General features: G+C 37.8%; 1 protein-coding gene across 1 annotated transcript in view; it reads left to right on the forward strand.

Annotated features, from left to right (window-relative positions):
- The window catches only part of LOC148944500 (dipeptidase 1-like), an 82,654-nt gene extending 77,945 nt beyond the window's left edge, over window positions 1-4,709 (forward strand). Inside the window, exon 9 of the mRNA XM_089099803.1 lies at window positions 4,510-4,709. Coding sequence (XP_088955929.1) covers window positions 4,510-4,638 — 129 coding nt within the window. The 3' untranslated portion in view covers window positions 4,639-4,709. The remainder of the gene's footprint in view (window positions 1-4,509) is intronic.
- Window positions 4,710-20,321: the final 15,612 nt, after the last annotated feature.

Raw genomic sequence — 20,321 nt, forward strand, 5'->3', positions numbered from 1 at the left:
GTGATCTTTAAATGTATATGTGATCTTTAAATGTATATGTTACTTTTCAACGCGTTACTTTTTAACGCGTGTACCAAGAGACCAAGCTTCGCTCGGCCTCTTTTACTCAGTACGTGGCAGGATTGCACATATGTGATTCATGCTGTCGCTTTTCACTTTTCTTAGATTATTATGAACTTTTAGTCCAGCTTTTTCCCAAGCATTTAATTATGCTTAAATAACTTGTAACATAGATCAGTTTTTCATTTGCAATTTGCTGTGATTATAGCTCGCTACTCATCCTTTTTGTTTACGATTCGATAGGATCCATACTGTCGCTTGTCTTTTAACCAAAGATTTTTTTTTGCTTTATTTTATTAAATAATTACTTCAGAAATTTTTTTAATTCCTTTTTATTTATCTGTTTGGATTAAATCATTAACTTGTATAATTTTTTATGACACTGTAATTTTTATTTGTCTTCCAACCCCAGATTTCTTTGTATACAATTTTCGTTTGTTTCGCTGTCGCTTGTTTCATACCTTTCGCTTTAGCTGTTTGGAGTCACTCGTCATCTTGTATAATTTTAAATTCGTCAGCTTCCTATACGAAGGATCATGCTTGTTGCCACACGTATTCTTACCGTTGATTTTGTTGTGCTTCATTTTCTTCCTTCATTACCTCAGACATTTTCCCATGCCTTTTGCTTTATGTGTTCGGATTCATTCCTTGTTGGGCTTCATTTTCATTCATCATCTTGTGTAATCTCAAATAACGTTTTAATTTGATTTGTCTTCTAATCGAACACTGTTGTGTAACATTTCCTTCTGTGTAACAACTCCTTCTATATAAAGTACATTGGTAGAAAAAATAAAAATAAATGAATAATACATTCTTCCTATATTGCTCTTTACGTAGGCTGCGCTATTGCGCTGCCGATGATTCTATGTTTCAAAATTATAAATTGTAAAGTAGCCAATAATTCAGTAAAGTGCCATTTGCTTTTATATATCAACTCTCTTTAAGCAATCAACACATGTGTATTCTTCCATGCATGGAAGTACATATATTTTTCTTGAAACGGCTCCATAATATTTACTGAAAATTGGCACACTAACACTTCTGGCCTGAAAAAATGATATGGATAGGTCACGACTTTAGGAAAATTCGTTTAGAGCATTAATTCTTGAAAAAATTTGTTCATGTGAATGATATCACGGTCATATGCATTTAAAGGGCAACTTACATCATTTTTTCCCAGGGGTGATAGAACCATTTTTGGTATCTATGATGCATGCAAAACTATACAGGATGATGAATCACTCGGGACAGGTAAACCAAAAAGCATGGAACAAGTGAAAGCAGTAATCACATAGAATCGCATACGAAAATGTTGCAAAACAAAATCTGCGGTTAGAAGACAAATCAAATTTACAACGTAATGAAATAATGTGTTATTCTAGCGCTGCCTCAAAAACAAGCAAGTGAAATTAATGCTGAGATTGCTTACCACCTTCCAGGAGAATATAAATATTATAAAACTATTTTTCTGTGAAGAAGAAAGAGGAAGGAGGAATTGAATTCACGCCAAAATTCTTAATTTAATGACTTAAATTCTTAATTTCTATGACTTAAAACTAAAAAAATAGTACGATAATTATGCTGCTGCGTAATTTAGATATTTCAGTGGGTATGTGCAATAGAAGGTTCAATAGAATCCTGGTTGCTGCTGAATTACATAGCAACATAATTAAAGACAAAATATACTTACTGGGGAAAAACTGGAAGAGAACTTTTCTTGGTATCTATGATGTCAGGCGAAATAAAACAAGTTGATGAATGAATCCAAACAGCTAGATCAAAAGGTACGCAAAATTTCTGAGGCAATGATGAACGAAAATAAAGTCAGCTAAAGCAGAAGGCGTGGAAACAATGTATGAGGTAATGATGAATGAAAATGAAACACACTGATTTGTGCGGTTAGAAGATATGTGACAACAAGCATCGCAATGAATCACAAATGAAAATGAGGGACAACGAAATTTTTGGTCAAGAAGACAAATGGCAGCGAGGATGACATCGAATCAAAAATGAAAATTACACGCAACTAAAACTGTTGTTAGAAGAGAAGAAACAGAGAGAATCACAACAAATCCCAAACAAAATTAATGCACAATGAACTATGGGATTAGAAGACTTGTGACAACGAGTATCACAACAAATTGCGGCCAAAAATGGTTCACAACGAGTTTGGTAGTCACTCTCTTTATCCGGACAGATGAAGCACAAGGCTTTGGGAAAAATGTGAGGTAAGAATGAACAAAGATTTATCACAACCAAAACTGGGGTTGGGAGACAAGTGACAGCGAGGATCATATTGAATAAGCATAAAAAAAAATGACAAGCAAACGGAATTTGCGGTTAGAAGAGAAGTAGCAGTGCAAAGCCATACAAGATGATGATTGACTCCGAATAGCTCAAGCAAAAGACATGGAAAAAATGTGTGACTTAATGATTAACAAAAATGAACCAAAACGAAACCTATGGTTAGAGGACAAGCAACAAGAAGCATCGCAACGAATCAAAAATTGAAATAACGGACAACGAAATCTGTGTTTAGAAGACAAGCGACAGTGAGGATCACGTTGCCCCGTAGACAAAACATGTGACAGCGAGTATGATAAGTCGAATAGGTAACAGACGCATGTGAAATTATGAAAGACGACGCATGACTCCTAACACCTAAATCAGAAGGTACAGAACAAGTGACAGTGAGACAAAAGAAAATGTTACACAACAGTTGCGATTAGAAGACAAATCAAATTAAAACGTCATTTGAGATTACACAAGATGATGAATGAAAATGAAGCCCAACAAGGAATGAATCCGAACACAAAAAGCAAAAGGCATGGGAAAATGTCTGAGGTAATGAAGGAAGAAAATGAAGCACAACAAAATCAACGGTAAGAATACGTGTGGCAACAAGCATTATCCTTCGTATAGGAAGCAGACGAATTTAAAATTATACAAGATGACGAGTGACTCAAAACAGCTAAAGCGAAAGGTATGAAACAAGCGACAGCGAAACAAACGAAAATTGTATACAAAGAAATCTGGGGTTGGAAGACAAATAAAAATTACAGTGTCATAAAAAATTATACAAGATAATGAGTGAACCCAAACAGATAAAACAAAAGCCATTCAAAAATTTTCTGAATTAATTATTTAAGAAAATCAAGCACAAAAAAATCTATGTTTAAAACACAAGCGACAGTATGGATCCTATCGAATCGTAAACAAAAAGGATGAGTAGCGAGCTATAATCACAGCAAATTGCAAATGAAAAACTGATCTATGTTACAAGTTAATTTAAGCATAATTAAAAGCTTGGGAAAAAGCTGGACTAAAAGTTCATAATAATCTAAGAAAAGTGAAAAGCGACAGCATGAATCACATATGTGCAATCCTGCCACGTACTGAGTACAAGAGGCCGAGCGAAGCTTGGTCTCTTGGTACACGCGTTAAAAAGTAACGCGTTGAGGCACTTAGAGACTACTTACTCCCTATCAAAGGTGTAGAGGGGCCAGGTAGGTACTACCTAATATACTACTATTTTCTTCCAAAAATTATAGGAATTCATTTAATTTTATTAGCTCCATCCAAAAATGTTCAAGACACCTATATTCTTCACTAGAAATAAGAGTTTGGCTACTACCCGTATCCCTAACGGTAAAAGCAAAAGGCATACTGCATGTTTGGTGCTTTAGTAAAGCAAATTATATTACAAATACTTTTTTAATATATAGGTTGGGCCACTCCTCGTTACCAAACGGTAAAAGCATAAGGCCTACTACGTATTTGACCCTTTACTAAGACGAATTATATTACAAATATTTTCTTTTGTGGTTATTACAACATTGAAAATAAAATGAAAATTGCTGTGAAACTAGGCCAGGATTTACCAATAGACCAAATAGGCCCTAATATCCTTGAAGTTTTGGAGATTTACCCGAACCTCTTGCAAAAACAGAGTGGCAATAATTCTTGGGCTTTGAAGCGTCAAAACTTTGAATCCTAAAGAAAACTAGGTATACTAAAGAAAACTGATTTGTTTCTATGGATACTTGAATTATGTAGGCCTATCTTAGTTTTGAAAGGAATTTCAAGATAGTAACTTTCTGCTGGGGAGGAGTCTGGGGGGAAGTTGTAAACTTCGGACAGTAGGCGTATGTGATTTGATGTGAAAAAAAAAAGAAAGTAAAATAACAGAATGATAAAAAAATATGCAAAGAACTTACAAATTATTCATCTTAACTTAATTCACTAAAAAGTTTGTTTTAGACCTTACCTTTATTGCTGATAACTATTGATTCTTTTTAATGACCAGCCCCTAAATTTGTAGGAATTACATGCAAATGAACCGTGCTGGTTTTTAATTCTAAGGTATAAAGAGAAAACTAACTTGAAAGTCTATTATTACATCTCTCATTTTCTCTTTTCAAGGTATAAAAAAAACTATTTCTTTTGCAGGTTAAATTAGACATGGAGAGCGAAGGGGTTCAACCTTATGACGACATGATTGATGAAGATGAGATTCTCAGCAGATCCAACTGTAGTGTTCCAAGACCCCTCTTCTGGAACGAAAAAAGCCAAAATTAGTGACTTTTCAAATTGTTATTTGAATGGACATGTCATTAATGTTTGGTAAATAAGAAAGATCAAATTCTCTATGCAATGTGTTCTAATAATATACGGGCAGAAAATTAAAAAAAACGAACAAAAAAAGAAGAAGAAAAAACAACAACAAATGAACCCATAGTTTGAAGGAAAAATCTGTCTCTGATACAAGAAAAATGTGTTGCAGAGGTGAACAAGGCTCATTATATACATTTATAAATTCTTATAATCTGTCAATCAGAATTATCATCTATTTTTGTTTGCAAAGCCTAATCATATTTATTAAAATCATAAGAGGTTTATGAGGAAACTGCATCGAAACTAGAGAAGATAGATGGGTTTTGCGAAAACCGTAAAATTTAGGGGCAGAGCAAACTCTGGGGTAAAAGCTTCTGTACATTTGAGTTGTGCTTAAGCTATCATCTTTTAAAGTTTACAGTCGTTTTCTTAATTGGTGTGTATTTATATGCAGTTTATTTTTTATTTCTTAGTAAGCAAGTTTATCATAGGCAGCGCACTAGCGCTGCCTAAGTAAAGAACGATGTGGGTACAATGTGTTGTTTTTTTTTCTCCATACCCAGGCATTTCGTATCGAAGAAGTCGTTGTAGAAACTTCGAAAAGGGCTCATTCGATTGGAAATTGGAGTGGCTAGTGCCCTTTTAATAGTCAAAAGTGATTGGAGGGCAACTAGGCCCCCCCACGCCCATCCTTCCTCCCCAGACATCTAATCAAAATTTTGAGATAGCCATTTTGTTAAGCGTAGTTGATTTCCAGATAGAAAATATCTTTTTGAGGAGGACACTCCCCCACAACTCCCGGGGCAAGGGTTTTAAGTTATGCCCTGGGGGCATATAAGGTTTTTATAGAAGGTGTTGTCGCAGAAGCTTCAAAAAAGGCTCATTCGATTGGAAATTCAAAGGGCTAGTGCAATTTTTAATAGTCGAAAGTGATTGAAGGGCAACTAGCCCCCCCCCCACGCCCACCATTCCCCCAAACAGATCCAATCAAAATTTTGATATAGCAATTTTGTTCAGCGTAGTTGATTTTCAGATATAAAATATCTTTTTGAGGAGGACACTCCCCCAAAACCCTCGGGGCAAGGGTTTTAAGTTATGCCTTGGGGGTATATAAGGTTTTTATAGAAGGCGTGGTCGTAGAAACTTCAAAAAAGTCTCATTCGATTGGAAATTCATAGGGCTAGTGCCCGTTTTAATAGTCGGAAGTAATTGGGGGAGGGGGAACTAGCCCCCCCCCCCCGCGCCCATCATTCCCCCAAACACATCCAATCAAAATTTTGAGATGGCCATTTTGTCCAGCGTAGTTGATTTCCAGATAGAAAATATATTTTTGAGGAGGAAACTCCCCTACAACCCTCGGGGCAAGGGTTTTAAGTTATGACCTGGGGGTATATAAGGTTTTTATAGAAGGCGTTGTCATAGAATCTTCAAGAAAGGCTCATTCGATTGGAAATCCAAAGGGCTAGTACCCTTTTTCATAGTCGAAAGTAATTGTATGGCAACTAGCCCCCCCCCCCACGCCGATTATTCCCCCAAACACATCCAATCAAAATTCCTCCCCCCACAGCCCTCAGGGCAGGGGTTGTAAGTTATGCCCTGGGGGCATATAAAGTTTTATTGAAAGCGCTGTCGTAGAAACGTCAAAAGGACTCTTTCAATTGGAAATTGAAAGGGCTAGTGCCTTTTTCAATAGTTGAAAGTGATTGAATAGCGACTAACGCCCCTCTCGCGCCCACCATTTTCCCAAACACATCCAATCAAAATTTTGAGATATCCATTTTTTCAACGCAGTTGAAAGTTCTGGAAATTAGGTCTTTGAGGCTGATACCCCCCTCAGAGCCCTCAGGGCAAGGGTTGTAAGTTATACCCTGGGGGCATATAAGGTTAGTATAGAAAGTTGTTGTATATGATTTATAGAATAGATTTTGGTCTTCCTAAAATCCAATTTTTATATGTTTAAAAACTAAATGTTGACTTAACATTAAATCAAAATCACTGGGATAATGCTAAATCCCAATAAGGCATCTCAGCAGTATCCCAAGAACATAGACATTTTTTTTTAGACATAGACATTTTTATTTTACCAAAAAAAAAACATTCAACAAACATCAGAAATAACTAGACAACCACATTAGGATTAAAAAAAATCCTGTTGGTGGCTGCATCTTCTAACCGCCCTTTAATCAAAAATAAATAAAAACAATAATAATTATTAATAAATTCTTATTTTTTCAAAGAAAAATATAAGGTAAGGAAAAAAAAGTCAAGAAACAATTTACATTGTCACACTCTAACCATTCTCCCCCACATCCCCCTTCCCTCTTCATCCCCTTCCCTCTTCCTCCCCCTCCCCATTCCCTCTTCCTCCCCCCAATCTCCAAAAATTATCCTCCTTTTTCAACAAAAAAATTCTTTAACTTTTTCTTAAATGAAACTTAGTTATCAGCCGCTCTAATACTATCCGGGAGACAGTAGACTGCTACCTTATACTTTACACAGATGTATAGGAGCCACTGAAGCGTATCTGGTTGAATGAACTTTATTAAGGTCATACCCTAGGGCACTATCGAGGTAAAAAGAACTTTATCTAGGTCATTCCCTATTATACTTTGCACAAATGTATAGGAACCACTGAGGAGTATCTATTTGAATAAATTTTATCTAGGTCATTCCCTAGGGCACTCTTGAGGTCGAATTAACTTTATCAAGGTCATTCTCTATTATACTTCTATAGCAGCACTAGGAACCACTGAAGCGTATCAGGTTGAATGAACTTTATCAAGGTCATTCTCTATCATACTTCTATAGCAGCACTAGGAACCACTGAATCGTATCAGGTTCAATGAACTTTATCTAGGTCATTCCCTAGGTCACTTTTGAGGTTGAATGAACTTTATCAAGGTCATTCTCTATCGTACTTCTATAGCAGCACTAGGAACCACTGAAGCGTATCAGGTTGAATGAACTTTATCTATGTCATTCCCTAGGGCACTCTTGAGGTTGAATGAACTTTATCAAGGTCATTCTCTATCATACTTCTATAGCAGCACTAGGAACCACTGAAGCGTATCAAGTTTAATGAACTTTATCAAGGCTATCTCCTTGTGCACTCTTGGGGTTGAATGACCTTTATCATGGTCAGCCTCTACACCCTGCAAAGAGAGTGAGTATCCCCTCGCAATTTCGTATGAATTTGCATGGACCTATACACCTTTTCAAAGAGAGTGAGTATCCCCCTCGAAATGTCGTATGGATTTGCTTAGACATATAGGAACCACTGAAGCGTATCAAGTTGAATGAACTTTATCTAGGTCATCCCCTAAGGCCCTCTACATCTTTTAAAGAGAGTGAGTACCCCCTCCCAATTTCAAATGGATTTACAGGGACATATGGGAACCACTGAAGCATATCAAGTTGAATGAACTTTTTCTAGGTCATCCCCTAGGGCCCTCTACATCTTTTAAAGAGAGTGAGTGTCCCCTCCCAATGTCATATGGATTCTACGAGACATATAGGAAGAACTGAAGCGTATCAAGTTGAATGAACTTTATCTAGGTAACTCTGTAGGGTAGTGTCGAGGTCGAACGAACATCGTCAAGGTCATTCTCCGATATGCTTCTATGGAGGCCCATTGAAGCACCGTATAGTATCAGTTTGAATGAACTTTATCAAGGATATTTTCTAATATGCTTCTATAGATCCCATTTGAGCAACTGTATAGTATCAAGTTGAATGAACTCTATCTAGGTCATTCTCTATTATACTTCAACCGGCCCTATATGGACCACAGAATTGTATCAATTTCAATTAGCTTTATCTAGGTCATTTTCTATTATCCTTCCATGGAGGCCCTAAGAATCACTGTATCGTAACAAGTTGAATGAAATCTATCTAGGTAATTCTCTAGGTTCCCCTTGAGTTGAACGAACCTTATCTAGGTCATTCTCTATTGAGGTTCCATTTTGCGGGGGCGTATAGGAACCATTGAAGCGTATCAAGTTAAATGAACTTGATACTCTTGAGATTGAATAACCATTATCTAGGTCATTCTCTATTGAGGTTCCATTTTGCGTATGGCCATAGGAACCACTGAAGCGTATCAAGTTGAATGAACTTTATCTAAGTCATCATCTAGGGCACCCTTGAGTTGAACGAACATTATCTAGGTCATTCTCTATATTTGTTCCATTTTGCATACGACCATAGGAACCACTGAAGCGTATCAAGTTGAATGAACTTTATCCAGGTGATCCCCTAAGGCACCCTTCAGTTGAACGAGCCTTATTTAGGTCATTATCTATTGAGGGTCCATTTTGCCTACTTTACGTTGCTTGCCATACTATTTGCTTACTTTACGTTCCTTGCCATGCTATTTGCTTACTTTACGTTCCTTGGCACCTTTCCAGGGCACATGTCAAGGCTATCCCCTTGGGAAACTCTTGCATAATCTGGTTTTGGACGTTAGGGAGCGCTCAAAGTTGAAACTAATAAAGATGCAGATGTAATTTTTTTATGCACTAAAATTATTCCACTTTTTATTTTTTACTTTTTTTCTTTGGATTTTTTTATTTTTTAATATGGTATTTTTTCAAATTTTTTTACGTCTCTTAGAATGAGACGAAACATACTTAAAACATAAAAATTCACATTTAATTGGAATAAGTGAACACCCGCCAAGACACACAGGCAAAAAGAGTGAGAGACAAAAAACACATACAAATACATAGATTCAGTCACACAAACTGAGAAAGACAAGCATTGGAATAAGCAAACACCCGCCCAGACACACAAGTTAAAGGAGTGAGAGAGACAAAACACATACAAATACGTAGGTTCAGACACACAAACCGAGAAAGACATGCATTGAAATACGCAAACAACCGCCCAGACACACAGGCAAAAAGAGTGAGAGTGACAAAAAACACATACAAATACGAAGATTCACACACACCAAACGAGACAGACATGCATTGGAATAAGCAAATACCCACCCAGATACACAGGCAAAAAGAGTGAGAGAGACAAAAACACATACAAATACGTAGATTCAGACGCAAAAACCGAAAAAGACATGCATTGAAATAAGCAAACACCTGCCCAAACACTCAAGCGAAAACAGTGAGGAAGACAATCATAATTTCAATTACGGATATTAAGGGACACATGACAAGAGGTACTTTCTGCAGAAATCGAAAACCGCTACTCAAACCCACTGGAACAAATAAAGAGAGAAACAAAAACACATACAAATCCGTAGATTCATACTTAAAAACTGAAAGAGACATGCATTGAAATAAACAAAAAACAACCCTCACACACAAGCAAAAAGAGTGAAAGAGACAAAAACACATACAGATACGTAGATTCAGACGCAAAAACCGAAAAAGACATGCATTGGAATAATCAAACACCTCCCCAGACACACAAGCAAAAAGAGTGAGAGAGACAAAAACACATACAAATCCGTAGATTCAAACACACAAACCGAGACAGACATGCATTAGAATAAACAACCACCCGCCCAGACATACAAGCAAAAAGAGTGAAAAAGACAAAAACGAATACAAATACGTAGATTCTGACGCACAAACCGAGAAAGACATGTACTGAAATAGGCAAGCATACGCCCGGAAAGAAAGGCAAAAAATAGTGAGAGAGACAAAAACACATTCAAATACGTAGATTCAGACACACAAACCGAGAAAGACATGCATTGGAATAAGCAAACACCCCCCCAGACACACAGGCAAAAAGAGTGAGAGAGATAAAAACAAACACAAATACGAAGATTCTGACACACAAACTGAGAAAGACATGCATTGGAATAAGCAAACACCCGCCCGACACTCTGGCAAAAAGAGTGAGGGAGACAAAAACACATACAAATACGTAGATTCCTACACACAAACCGAGAAAGACATGCATTGGAATAAGCAAACACCCGCCCAGACAAACAGGCAAAAAGAGTGAGAGAGACAAAAACACATACAAATACGTAGATTCAGACATACAAACCGAGAAAGATATGCATTGGAATAAGCAAACACCCGCTCAGACACTCAGGCAAAAAGAGTGAGAATGACAAAAAACACATTCAAACACAAAGATTCAGACACACAAACCGAGAGAGACATGCATTGAAATAAGCAAACACCCGCCCAGACAAACAGGCAAAAAGAGTGAGAGAGAATAAAACACATACAAATACGTAGATTCAGACACACAAACCGAGAAAGACATGCTTTGGAATAAGCAAAAACCCGCCCAGACACACAGGCAAAAAGAGTGTGACAAGTAATAAATTCGCTCTTTAATTCGCCTCCTGGATAAACAATACAGACATTTTATTCAAGAAATTATGAAAAAATTGTAACTAAGTAACAGATTCTTTCATAGATCCACCTCTTGGATGCAAAATTCGGAAATTTCAAGAAATAATGAAAAAATTGCAAGTAGGTCACAAACTTTTTATTGATTTTACAAATTGGATGCAAAATAAAGATATTTCATTCAAGAAATTATGAAAAAAATTGTAAATAAACTGTATGTTTTTTCCCTCTTGGATATACAATACAGAAATTTCATTTAAGAAATTATGAACAATTGTTAGTAAGTAACAAATTTTTTTTTGAATTCGCCTCCTGGATACACAATACAGAAATTTCATTCAAAAAATTATAAAAAAATTGTAAGTAATTAACAAACCTTTTCTTGAATTCGCCTCCTGGATACACAATACAAACATTTCATTCAAAAAATTATGACAAGAATTCTGAATAAGTAATAATTTCGTTCTTGGCTTTGCCTCCTGGATACACAATAAAGACTTCACATTCAAAAAAATATAACAAAATTCTAAATAAGTAACAAACTCTTTCTTGAATTCGCCGTTTGGATGCACAAAACCGAAATTTAATTCAGGAAATTATGAAGAAAATTTTAAACAAACTCTTTCTTGCATTCATTTCCTGGATACACAATACAGCAGTTTCACTCAAGAAATTATGAAAAATTTTAAGTAAGTAGCAAACTCTTTCTTGAATTTGCTTCCTGGACACACAATACAGCAATTTCACTCAAGAAATTATGAAAAAATTGTAAGTAAGTAACAAACTCTTTTTGCGTCTAATTTACGCATTTGTATGGTCTCTCTCACTCTTTTTGCCTGTATGTCTGGACGGCTGTTTGTTTATTCCAATGCATGTTTTTCTCGGTTTGTGTGTGTGAATCTACGTATTCGTATGTGTTTTTGTCGCTCTCACTCTTTTTGCCTATGTGTCTGGGTGGGTGTTTGCTTATTCCAATGCCTGGCTTTCTCGGTTTGTGTGTCTAAATCTACGTATTTGTATGTGTTTTTGTGTCTCTCACTATTCTTTGCCTGTCTGTCTGGGCAGGTGTTTGCTTATTCCAATGCATGTCTTTCTCGGTTTGTGTGTCTGAATCTACATATTTGTATGCGTTTTTGTCTCTCTCACTCTTTTTGCCTGTGTGTATTGGTGGTTTTTCAATTATTCTATTTAAATGTGAATTTTTATGTTTTAAACATGTTTCATCTCATTCTAAGAGATTTAAAAAAAAGTTGAAAAAAATACCATGTTAAAACATAAAAAAAATCCAAAGAAAAAAAAATATGGAATAATGTCAGTGTATAAAAAAATGACATCTGCATCTTAATTAGTTTCAAATTTTAGCGCTCCCTAACGTCCAAAACCAGATTATGCAAGAGTGTCCCGAGGGGATAGCCTTGACATGTGCCCTGGAAAGGTGGCCAGGAAAGTAAAGTAAGAAAATAGCATGGCAAGGAACGTAAAGTAAGCAAAATGGACCCTCAATAGAGAATGCCCTAGATAAGGTTCGTTCGACTCAAGGGTGCCTTAGGGGATGACCTAGATAAAGTTCATTCAACTTGATACGCTTCAGTGGTTCCTATGGCCGTGCGCAAAATAAAACATAGATAGAGAATGACCTAGACAAGGTTCCTTCAACTCAAGTGTGCCCAAGGGATTGACCTAGATAAAAATCATTCAACTTGATACGCTTCAGTGGTTCCTATGGCCGGACGCAAAATGGAACCTCAATAGAGAATGACCTAGAAAATGGTTATTCAATCTCAAGAGTGCCCTAGGAGATGACTGAGATAAAGTTCATTCAGCTTAATACGCTTCAGTGGTTCCTATACGCCCCCTCAAAATAGAACCTCAATAGAGAATAACCTAGATAAGGTTCGTTCAACTCAAGGGTTCCCTAGAAAATGACCTAGATAAAGTTCATGCAACTTGATACGCTTCAGTGGTTCCTATGGCCTCCATGGAAGTATAATAGAGAATGACCTAGATAAAGTTCATTAACCTGATATGCTTAAGTGGTTCTTATGGCCTCCAGAGAAGTATAATAGAGAATGACCTAGATACAGTTCATTCAACTTGATACAATTCAGTGGTCCCTAGTGCTGGTTGAAGTATAATAGAGAATGACCTTGATAGAGTTTGTTCAACCTGATACGATTCAGTGGTTCCAATGGCCTCCATAGAAGTATAATAGAGAATGACCTAGATAAAGTTTATTCAAACTCATATGCTACTGTGGTTCTAATTGCGTACATAGAAGTATATTAGAGAATGTCCTAGATAAAGTTCATTCAACCTCAAGAGTGCCCTAGGGGGTGACCTAGATAAAGTTCATTCAACTTGATACGCTTCAGTGGTTCCTATATGTCTAAGCAAATCCATACGACACTGCGAGGGGGATACTCACTCTCTTTGAAAAGGTGTCTAGGTCCATGCAAATCCATACGACATTGTGAGGGGATACTCACTCTCTTTGAAGGGTGTAGAGGCTGACCTAGATAATGGTCATTCAATCCCAAGAGTGCCCAAGGGGATAGCCTAGATAAAAATCATTCAACCTGATACGCTTCAGTGCTTCCTAGTGCTGCTATAGAAGTATGATAGAGAATGACCTTGATAAAGTTCATTCAACCTCAAGAGTGCCCTAGGGGATAACATTGATAAAGTTCGTTCAACCTGATACGCTTCAGTGGTTCCTAGTGCCGATATAGAAGTATGATAGAGAATGACCTTGATAAAGTTCATTCAACCTCAAGAGTGCCCAAGGGGATTACGTTGATAAAGTTCATTCAACCTGATACTCTTCAGTGGTTCCTATACGCCCCCGCAAATCCAGGTGTATAGGTCCATGCAAATTCATACGACATTGCGAGGGAATACTCACTCTCTTTGAAGGGTGTAGAGGCTGACCTAGATAATGGTCATTCAACCCCAAGAGTGCCCAAGGGGATAGCCTAGATAAAGTTTATTCAACTTGATACGCTTCAGTGGTTCCTAGTGCTGCTATAGAAGTATAATAGAGAATGACCTAGATAAAGTTCATTCAACCTGAAACGCTTCAGTGGTTCCTGTGCTGCCATAGAAGTATAATATAGAATGACCTAGATAAAGTTAGTTCAACCTCAAGAGTGCCCTAGGGGATGACCTAGATAAAGATCATTCAGCTACTTGCTACTCAGTGGCTCCTATACGTTTGTGCAAAGTATAATAGAGATTGGATTATATATAGTTCATTTTACTTCGAGAGTGCCCAAGGGTATTACAAGAATAAAGTTCTTTCAACTAGATATTCTTCAGTGGTTCCTATACGTCTGTGCAAAGTATAAGGTACCAGTCTACTGGAGACCATTCAATACCGAAACACCTATGTTCCGTAAAGCAAAACTTGACTTTGTTGAATGTCGGATCTCACTGGCCAAATGGTCAACATTTCGTGTAGAATATTCATGGTAGAGAGAATTGCGGGAAAATACAATCCAAAAGTACTCAGGAGATAACATATTCAGACACTGATAGACAAACACTGATAACTGATAATCACACCGCTGCCCAACATTCAGAATGCTAAATTTTTTGTAAGATTGGGCAGTGCTTTCACAATGGCATATCTCTCCGAGTACTCTGATTGCTTTATTCTGGACAATTTGTATCCTTTTATAGTTGCCGATGAAATTACTGGCCCATACCGAGCATCCATACCAAATATAAGGGTCTACAATAGCGCTGTAAATGATCTTGAGGGTTGACAGAGGAAAGGTATGCTTCAGTAACGACTGAGGGTATTTAGTGGAGGAAAAATACGGTTTGACCTCGGGAAAATTGTAACAGAATTTTTAAACCAAAATGTTCAGAAAAATCAGCTAAATCACACAAAAAAAATCCCCTCGAATACCCCTTGCACAATTACCCGAAATCCCCCTTGAAGGGGGAAAATAAGGGGGGAAATCAGAATTTCTATTTGGACGTTTTTTTGGGTTTAAGTGGTCGTTTTCTATCAAATCAAGCATGAAGAATTCGAATTGACGTCAGAAATCACGTTTTCCGTACCCCAGTATGAATTTTTACCTTCACGAAAAAGGAGGGGGGGAAAAGGACGCAGATCATTATTTGCCGGATTCCTGCGGCTAAAGGATCATTTTATATAAAATAAAGTACCGTATTGCCAAAAATGAGGTCAAAAAGTAGTTTTTTTACTGTTTACCTCATTTCCACCTTTAAGGGGCCTGTAATATGAGTGGTTGCCAAGTATAATATCTTGAAAAACCACTCCTTTAATCGAGATCAAAACTTCAGATCAATCAGTTATAAAAGAAAACGTTTAGAACTCAGGTAAAGTAATCGCAAGAACATTTTGATTTTAAAGCACAACCTAAAGCTAATTCTTCTTCCTGCTCGTCTTCGTTATCGTCCTCTTCCTGTCTTGCTGCAGCGTTAGTGCATAACGCCCCTTTACATTCCCCTCAGGCAAAGCTGCAGGGCAAACGGTTCCGACGGCAGCTACATCTGAGTGACTCGCACCCGCTGGTGCAATGGCACCACACCATCTTCAGTAGACTCTCCGGTGCTGGTGAAGCATCTGTCATAATGGGAAGATACATATTCCGTGACGAAGAGAGGCGTCAACCCCAGTCTTCGGGGTTTAGCAAATTAGACGTGTCTTGCCACTTCATTATTTGAAAATAGCACCTGCAAAAGGGATGCTTTGTGGCAGCCAAAGTCGGTGGAAGCCGCTCTGCCTGAACAAAAGCATTTGCACTTGCAACCCGCATTGTGAATGCTCGCACCCGGACATCCTTCAGGGTCTTCTCATTGCTTTTCCCTTTGCATATGCGGAGCAAAGCTTTCTCTCCAGCTTCGGCAATCTTCTGGTGGTTGGATCCTTGTGTCATGAAGATCTTGCAAGCATCCTTAAAAATCCCATCTTTAAGTGACAAGGAAATCACTGCTGGTTTCCCTTCACCGTGAAGTCTAAATGTTGAATCTCAGCCAGACATTGCTTGGCAAACGAGTATATTTTCAGCTGCTTCGGTTCCTAGTTTGTTCTTGATCCTTTTTATGTCGTACACTCATCCATTATTTTCATGTGTTTCTGTCTGCATAAGGATACCACATGCATCAAGCTTGGCATGGTACAGCAGAAGGACTAACAGGTCGGTATCATTCCCAATCAAAGTGGTCGATGAAGTTTCAGTGCAACTGACTGCAGTTTGAGCAACTTAGACATCGGCATCATTTTGAGTATATAGAACCTTGAATCCTGAGTTCACCAGCCTCTCAGTAAGTAGGTCAATGAAGTGTTGTTTATTTTTCGGAATTCTCAAAAATTCCTCCTTACTTTTGACGATTCTGTTAGGAGAGAATTCAATCGTTGCATACGACAAACCTTTGGTTCTCTTCAGTTGCGTGCAATTTTTCGTCGTCGGTGTATCAGTGTAAGAGTCAAAACTACCGCTGCCTGGCCGAAATGTCTTGTGACATATTCTACGTAAGATCCTGCCATCTCAGAATATGTGGATACGGCAGTCCACGGGATTTTATGGACTAGCCAGCCACTGTCCAAAACTCTCTGGAAGGATGGCAATGTCATTTGACCCTTAAGTCCCTCAGTTTTTATCAGTGCATTTGTTAGAGAGGCTTTGTGGGCTGTCCTCATCACCTCGAACGAACTAAAGAGCGATGGTGGAAAAGTACAGAGCTCGAAGTACAGAACCTCATTCAAGTCAGAACCACTGTTGCTAGCCACTGCAGCTAGGCGTTGAAAGATTAGAGCAGGGTCGACCATTACCCTCTCGCTATTTATCACCACAGATGACTTCTCAGCCATATCTACAGCTTTGTCTTTTCTCCTGAAAACATATTTGCCAATGTCTTTCGCTTCCATATCCTACAGAATCGTTTCTCCCAGATTTGGCATCGTCTGCGTTTACAGATAATGAAGCGCGGACACCAGTAACCACGTTCAACAGCTGTGATTCCTGCCTGAAGGGTTCTAGGGGCTCAATGTGTCGAACTATCTTTTCAATGTCCGCCATGTCTCTAGCTCTCCTCGAAGATATCACTTCTGCGTGATTTTCAATAGTCAACTCCGCGAGGCCAGTCAGTTTCTGCATGCGTTCGTTAGCTAGAACCAAAGTAGGCATAGCAGATGTCCAAAATGTCTGCTGTAATTCAGTCATGCCTCTACCTCTCGTCGGACCGCCAGTCGTTTTCATACTTGTAGTTAACGTCTGTCCGATGACCAAATCAGGAGAAGGAACTGCCTGGTAGTTGTCAGTTCTTCGGATGAACAGATACTCCTGAATGTTCTGTACTTTTATGGGGGGTCATCCATAGATTGAACAATCGAATGCACGAATAGTAAAGTTTATGCAGTTTAAAGTTTGTGGCTATAAGTAGAGACGTAAATGAGTGGTTCCAATAGGAGACGTAAATCAATTTCAAGATTACCACTTCTTTCACCTTTCAGGTTCTTTCTCAGGATTCCAAGTAGGTCCATATACTGAAACCAAAGACGGGCAGTTCTGGACTCGGATAATCGTTCTTTTGCACTTTGAACTATTTCATAGATAAGCTCTGCTGCTTCCGACACCTGCACTCCGTCGATGTCATCTCCTTCACGGAGAGACTCGTACACCGTTTTGCTCTGGTAGCATGCCATTGCCATCAAATGCTCTATTACCGAGTTCTGATGATAAAAGGTTCGCATAAAGGGCTACCTCCAACAGACCATGGCCTTTCACTGCACGAGAGTCAGCTTTGCCTTGTAACATACTACGCCCAGTGTTAGGCGCATATACTTGACTTAGGATTTCCAAATGTCCCGGGTCGGCCATAAGGAAGCCAATGGCTCCTAGGAAACTCATGCGTGTGTGAAATCCACCCAGTACAACAATAGCATTTCTTAAAGCACTTGTGGCAGGCTCTGCATCGACGATACACTTGCCTTCCAGTAAAGCAGATGGTCAAGGGTAATGACTAAAGTTTTTTCCAGCTCGATTAGCGCGCTCGTTAGCATGCATAAGTGTAGAATAAACGCAGGAGATATCGCTTGGGTTGTGGTTAACCCTTGGCAAAAAAAATGAATATTCGATGTTCCCGGATGACGTAGCTTTTGGTGTATTGACCATATGAAAGCCGACCAGCTCATGTATGAGCTTTTGAAAAAGCCAGAGATGCGCCAGAAAGTTTCAACTTCCATTCATTGTCATAAGTGTCACCATTTTCTGTCAAGCAAACAAAAGTCCTTGGTTGCGACTTGGCGGGTTTTTGGTAAGTGTAGAATGGCATGGTGCCGATTGACTTCATCTCATTTCCACTTAGTTCTTTTCTTGGCACTGAAAGCTCCATTGCCTGAAACTCAGGTGTAGACACTTCAATAAGACCCATTCCATGAAAAGTATTCAGGCCGTCGATAGTAGCAATATTATAATTGGCATTGTCTCCTACATACTGAAAAAAAAATGTGCTTTCTCTTTGGACTCTTCCAACAACGTTTGATATACTGCTCCACATCTCTCAAATCTTTTTACTTCTGAGTACGAAGAGCAGAAGCCGAGATTGTGCAGTGTTTAAATTAAAAATCACAGATCCCAGTTTATTCTTTTGTCTTTTTTTTGCGTAAGTAAAAAAAAAAAAACGGCACAAACATTGTATATAGCCTCGAACACGCCAGTCTTCTTTCAAGTACTGTGGTAGATGTCTCCACTGACTATAAAGAATGACACTGAAGAATGGAAACCGCAAACTGAGGGGGAGGTGAAGGGGATTCTGGAATACTGGTTTGAAATTAAACTGTTCGAGACTCGTATTCTAAGGTGCCATTCCTAGCTGGATTGGAAATGGTGAATCAACTGATAAGTAATTAAAATAACCCGTTTTAGGTAAGATGAGGTACTTCACCACGTAAAATTAAGTTTTTAGCTTCATTTTGGAATTCGCCGCCATTGATTTTATAGGAAACGACCAAATAATCCAGCAGCCTCATAATTTCAAGTTTTACCCCGCCACCCTCCGCCCTTTATGGGTGGAAATGGGCATTAGGGTACTGAAAAATTAAAATCTGAATTCGTATTTGGATTCAGCATGCTAGATTTGATAGGAAACAACTATTCAAACTCCAAAATATTTATAACCCCAAAAATCGATTTCCCCCTCATTTTCCCCCTTCAAGGGCGAATTTGGAATACTTGTGCAGGGGGATTCGGGGGGATTTTTTGTGTGATTTAGCTGATTTTTTTGAACATTTTGGTGTAAAAAAAAAATTCTGTTGCAATTTCCCCGAGGTTTGACCATTTTTTTCCGTATCTTTCGTCCACTAATTATGTTCAAACGTTCGGGGCTACTTCTGCTCTTAAAATTTAACCAAATCCAAATAGCGTAAGTGTATCCAAGCTATCAAAGACAGTAAACAGATTTTTTTGCGAATGATATCAATTTTTCCATTACAGGTCAACTAGAGGAGTTATGAAACTAGATTAAACAGTACTATTTGTGTCCAGATTTTTAATAGGGTGTATGCTGTTAAAAATTGCTGAAAAATTTTCTCCGGCATACAAATAGCAGGCCGAACTATAAAGTCTTAAAAAACAAAAAGATTTAAAGTATAATTTTCTTTTTCCCTAAAAAGGCTATATCAATATAAAATGAACAGAAAATAATAAAAAAAAAGTTTCCCTCAAAATAATCTTTTCAAAGAAAAGTAAAGAACTCCATTAAACAAAAAATGAGCAAAACTAAAATCAAATAATCTACCAAGCGTGAAACTACCACAAAGAAGCATTGGTAAATAAATGAAACCGGAAACGACCAGAAATTAAAATAATTAACCGAGTCAAACTCAAAACGAGCAGAAATTGACATAAGTTGGGCGCAAAACCCTTATGCCTTCCCAAGGCCAGAACAAAATTTGCACTTTACTGACAAAATACAAATGAATGTGTATTGTCAGTTTAATATACATGTACTGATATTTAGTAATCAACATATTAATATTATTTGATTTATTAAAGTTATAAAAGTAAAAACATTTATATTTTTTCAGTAAAGTGCATATTTTGGCTCCCAAGTAGTATACTTATGTCTGAAACGGGTGAATTATGATTTTTAACAAAGTCTGAGAGAGATGAGTAGGATTCTTTTTAGAGTTAGAGACATATGAAGTATGAATATATCAAGATTCTGTACGGATACTACTATCAACTCATAAGTGGTATGCTAGAGTCTGAAATAGGTGAATCAGGTTTTTACTGAAGCCTGCGAGAGACGAATCGGATTATTTTTAGAGTTAGAGACATAAGAAGT

This window comes from Artemia sp. Qi Xiang Cuo, chromosome 14 (assembly GCF_049724085.1).
Source record: "Artemia sp. Qi Xiang Cuo chromosome 14, ASM4972408v1, whole genome shotgun sequence".
Classification (NCBI taxonomy): domain Eukaryota; kingdom Metazoa; phylum Arthropoda; class Branchiopoda; order Anostraca; family Artemiidae; genus Artemia; species Artemia sp. Qi Xiang Cuo.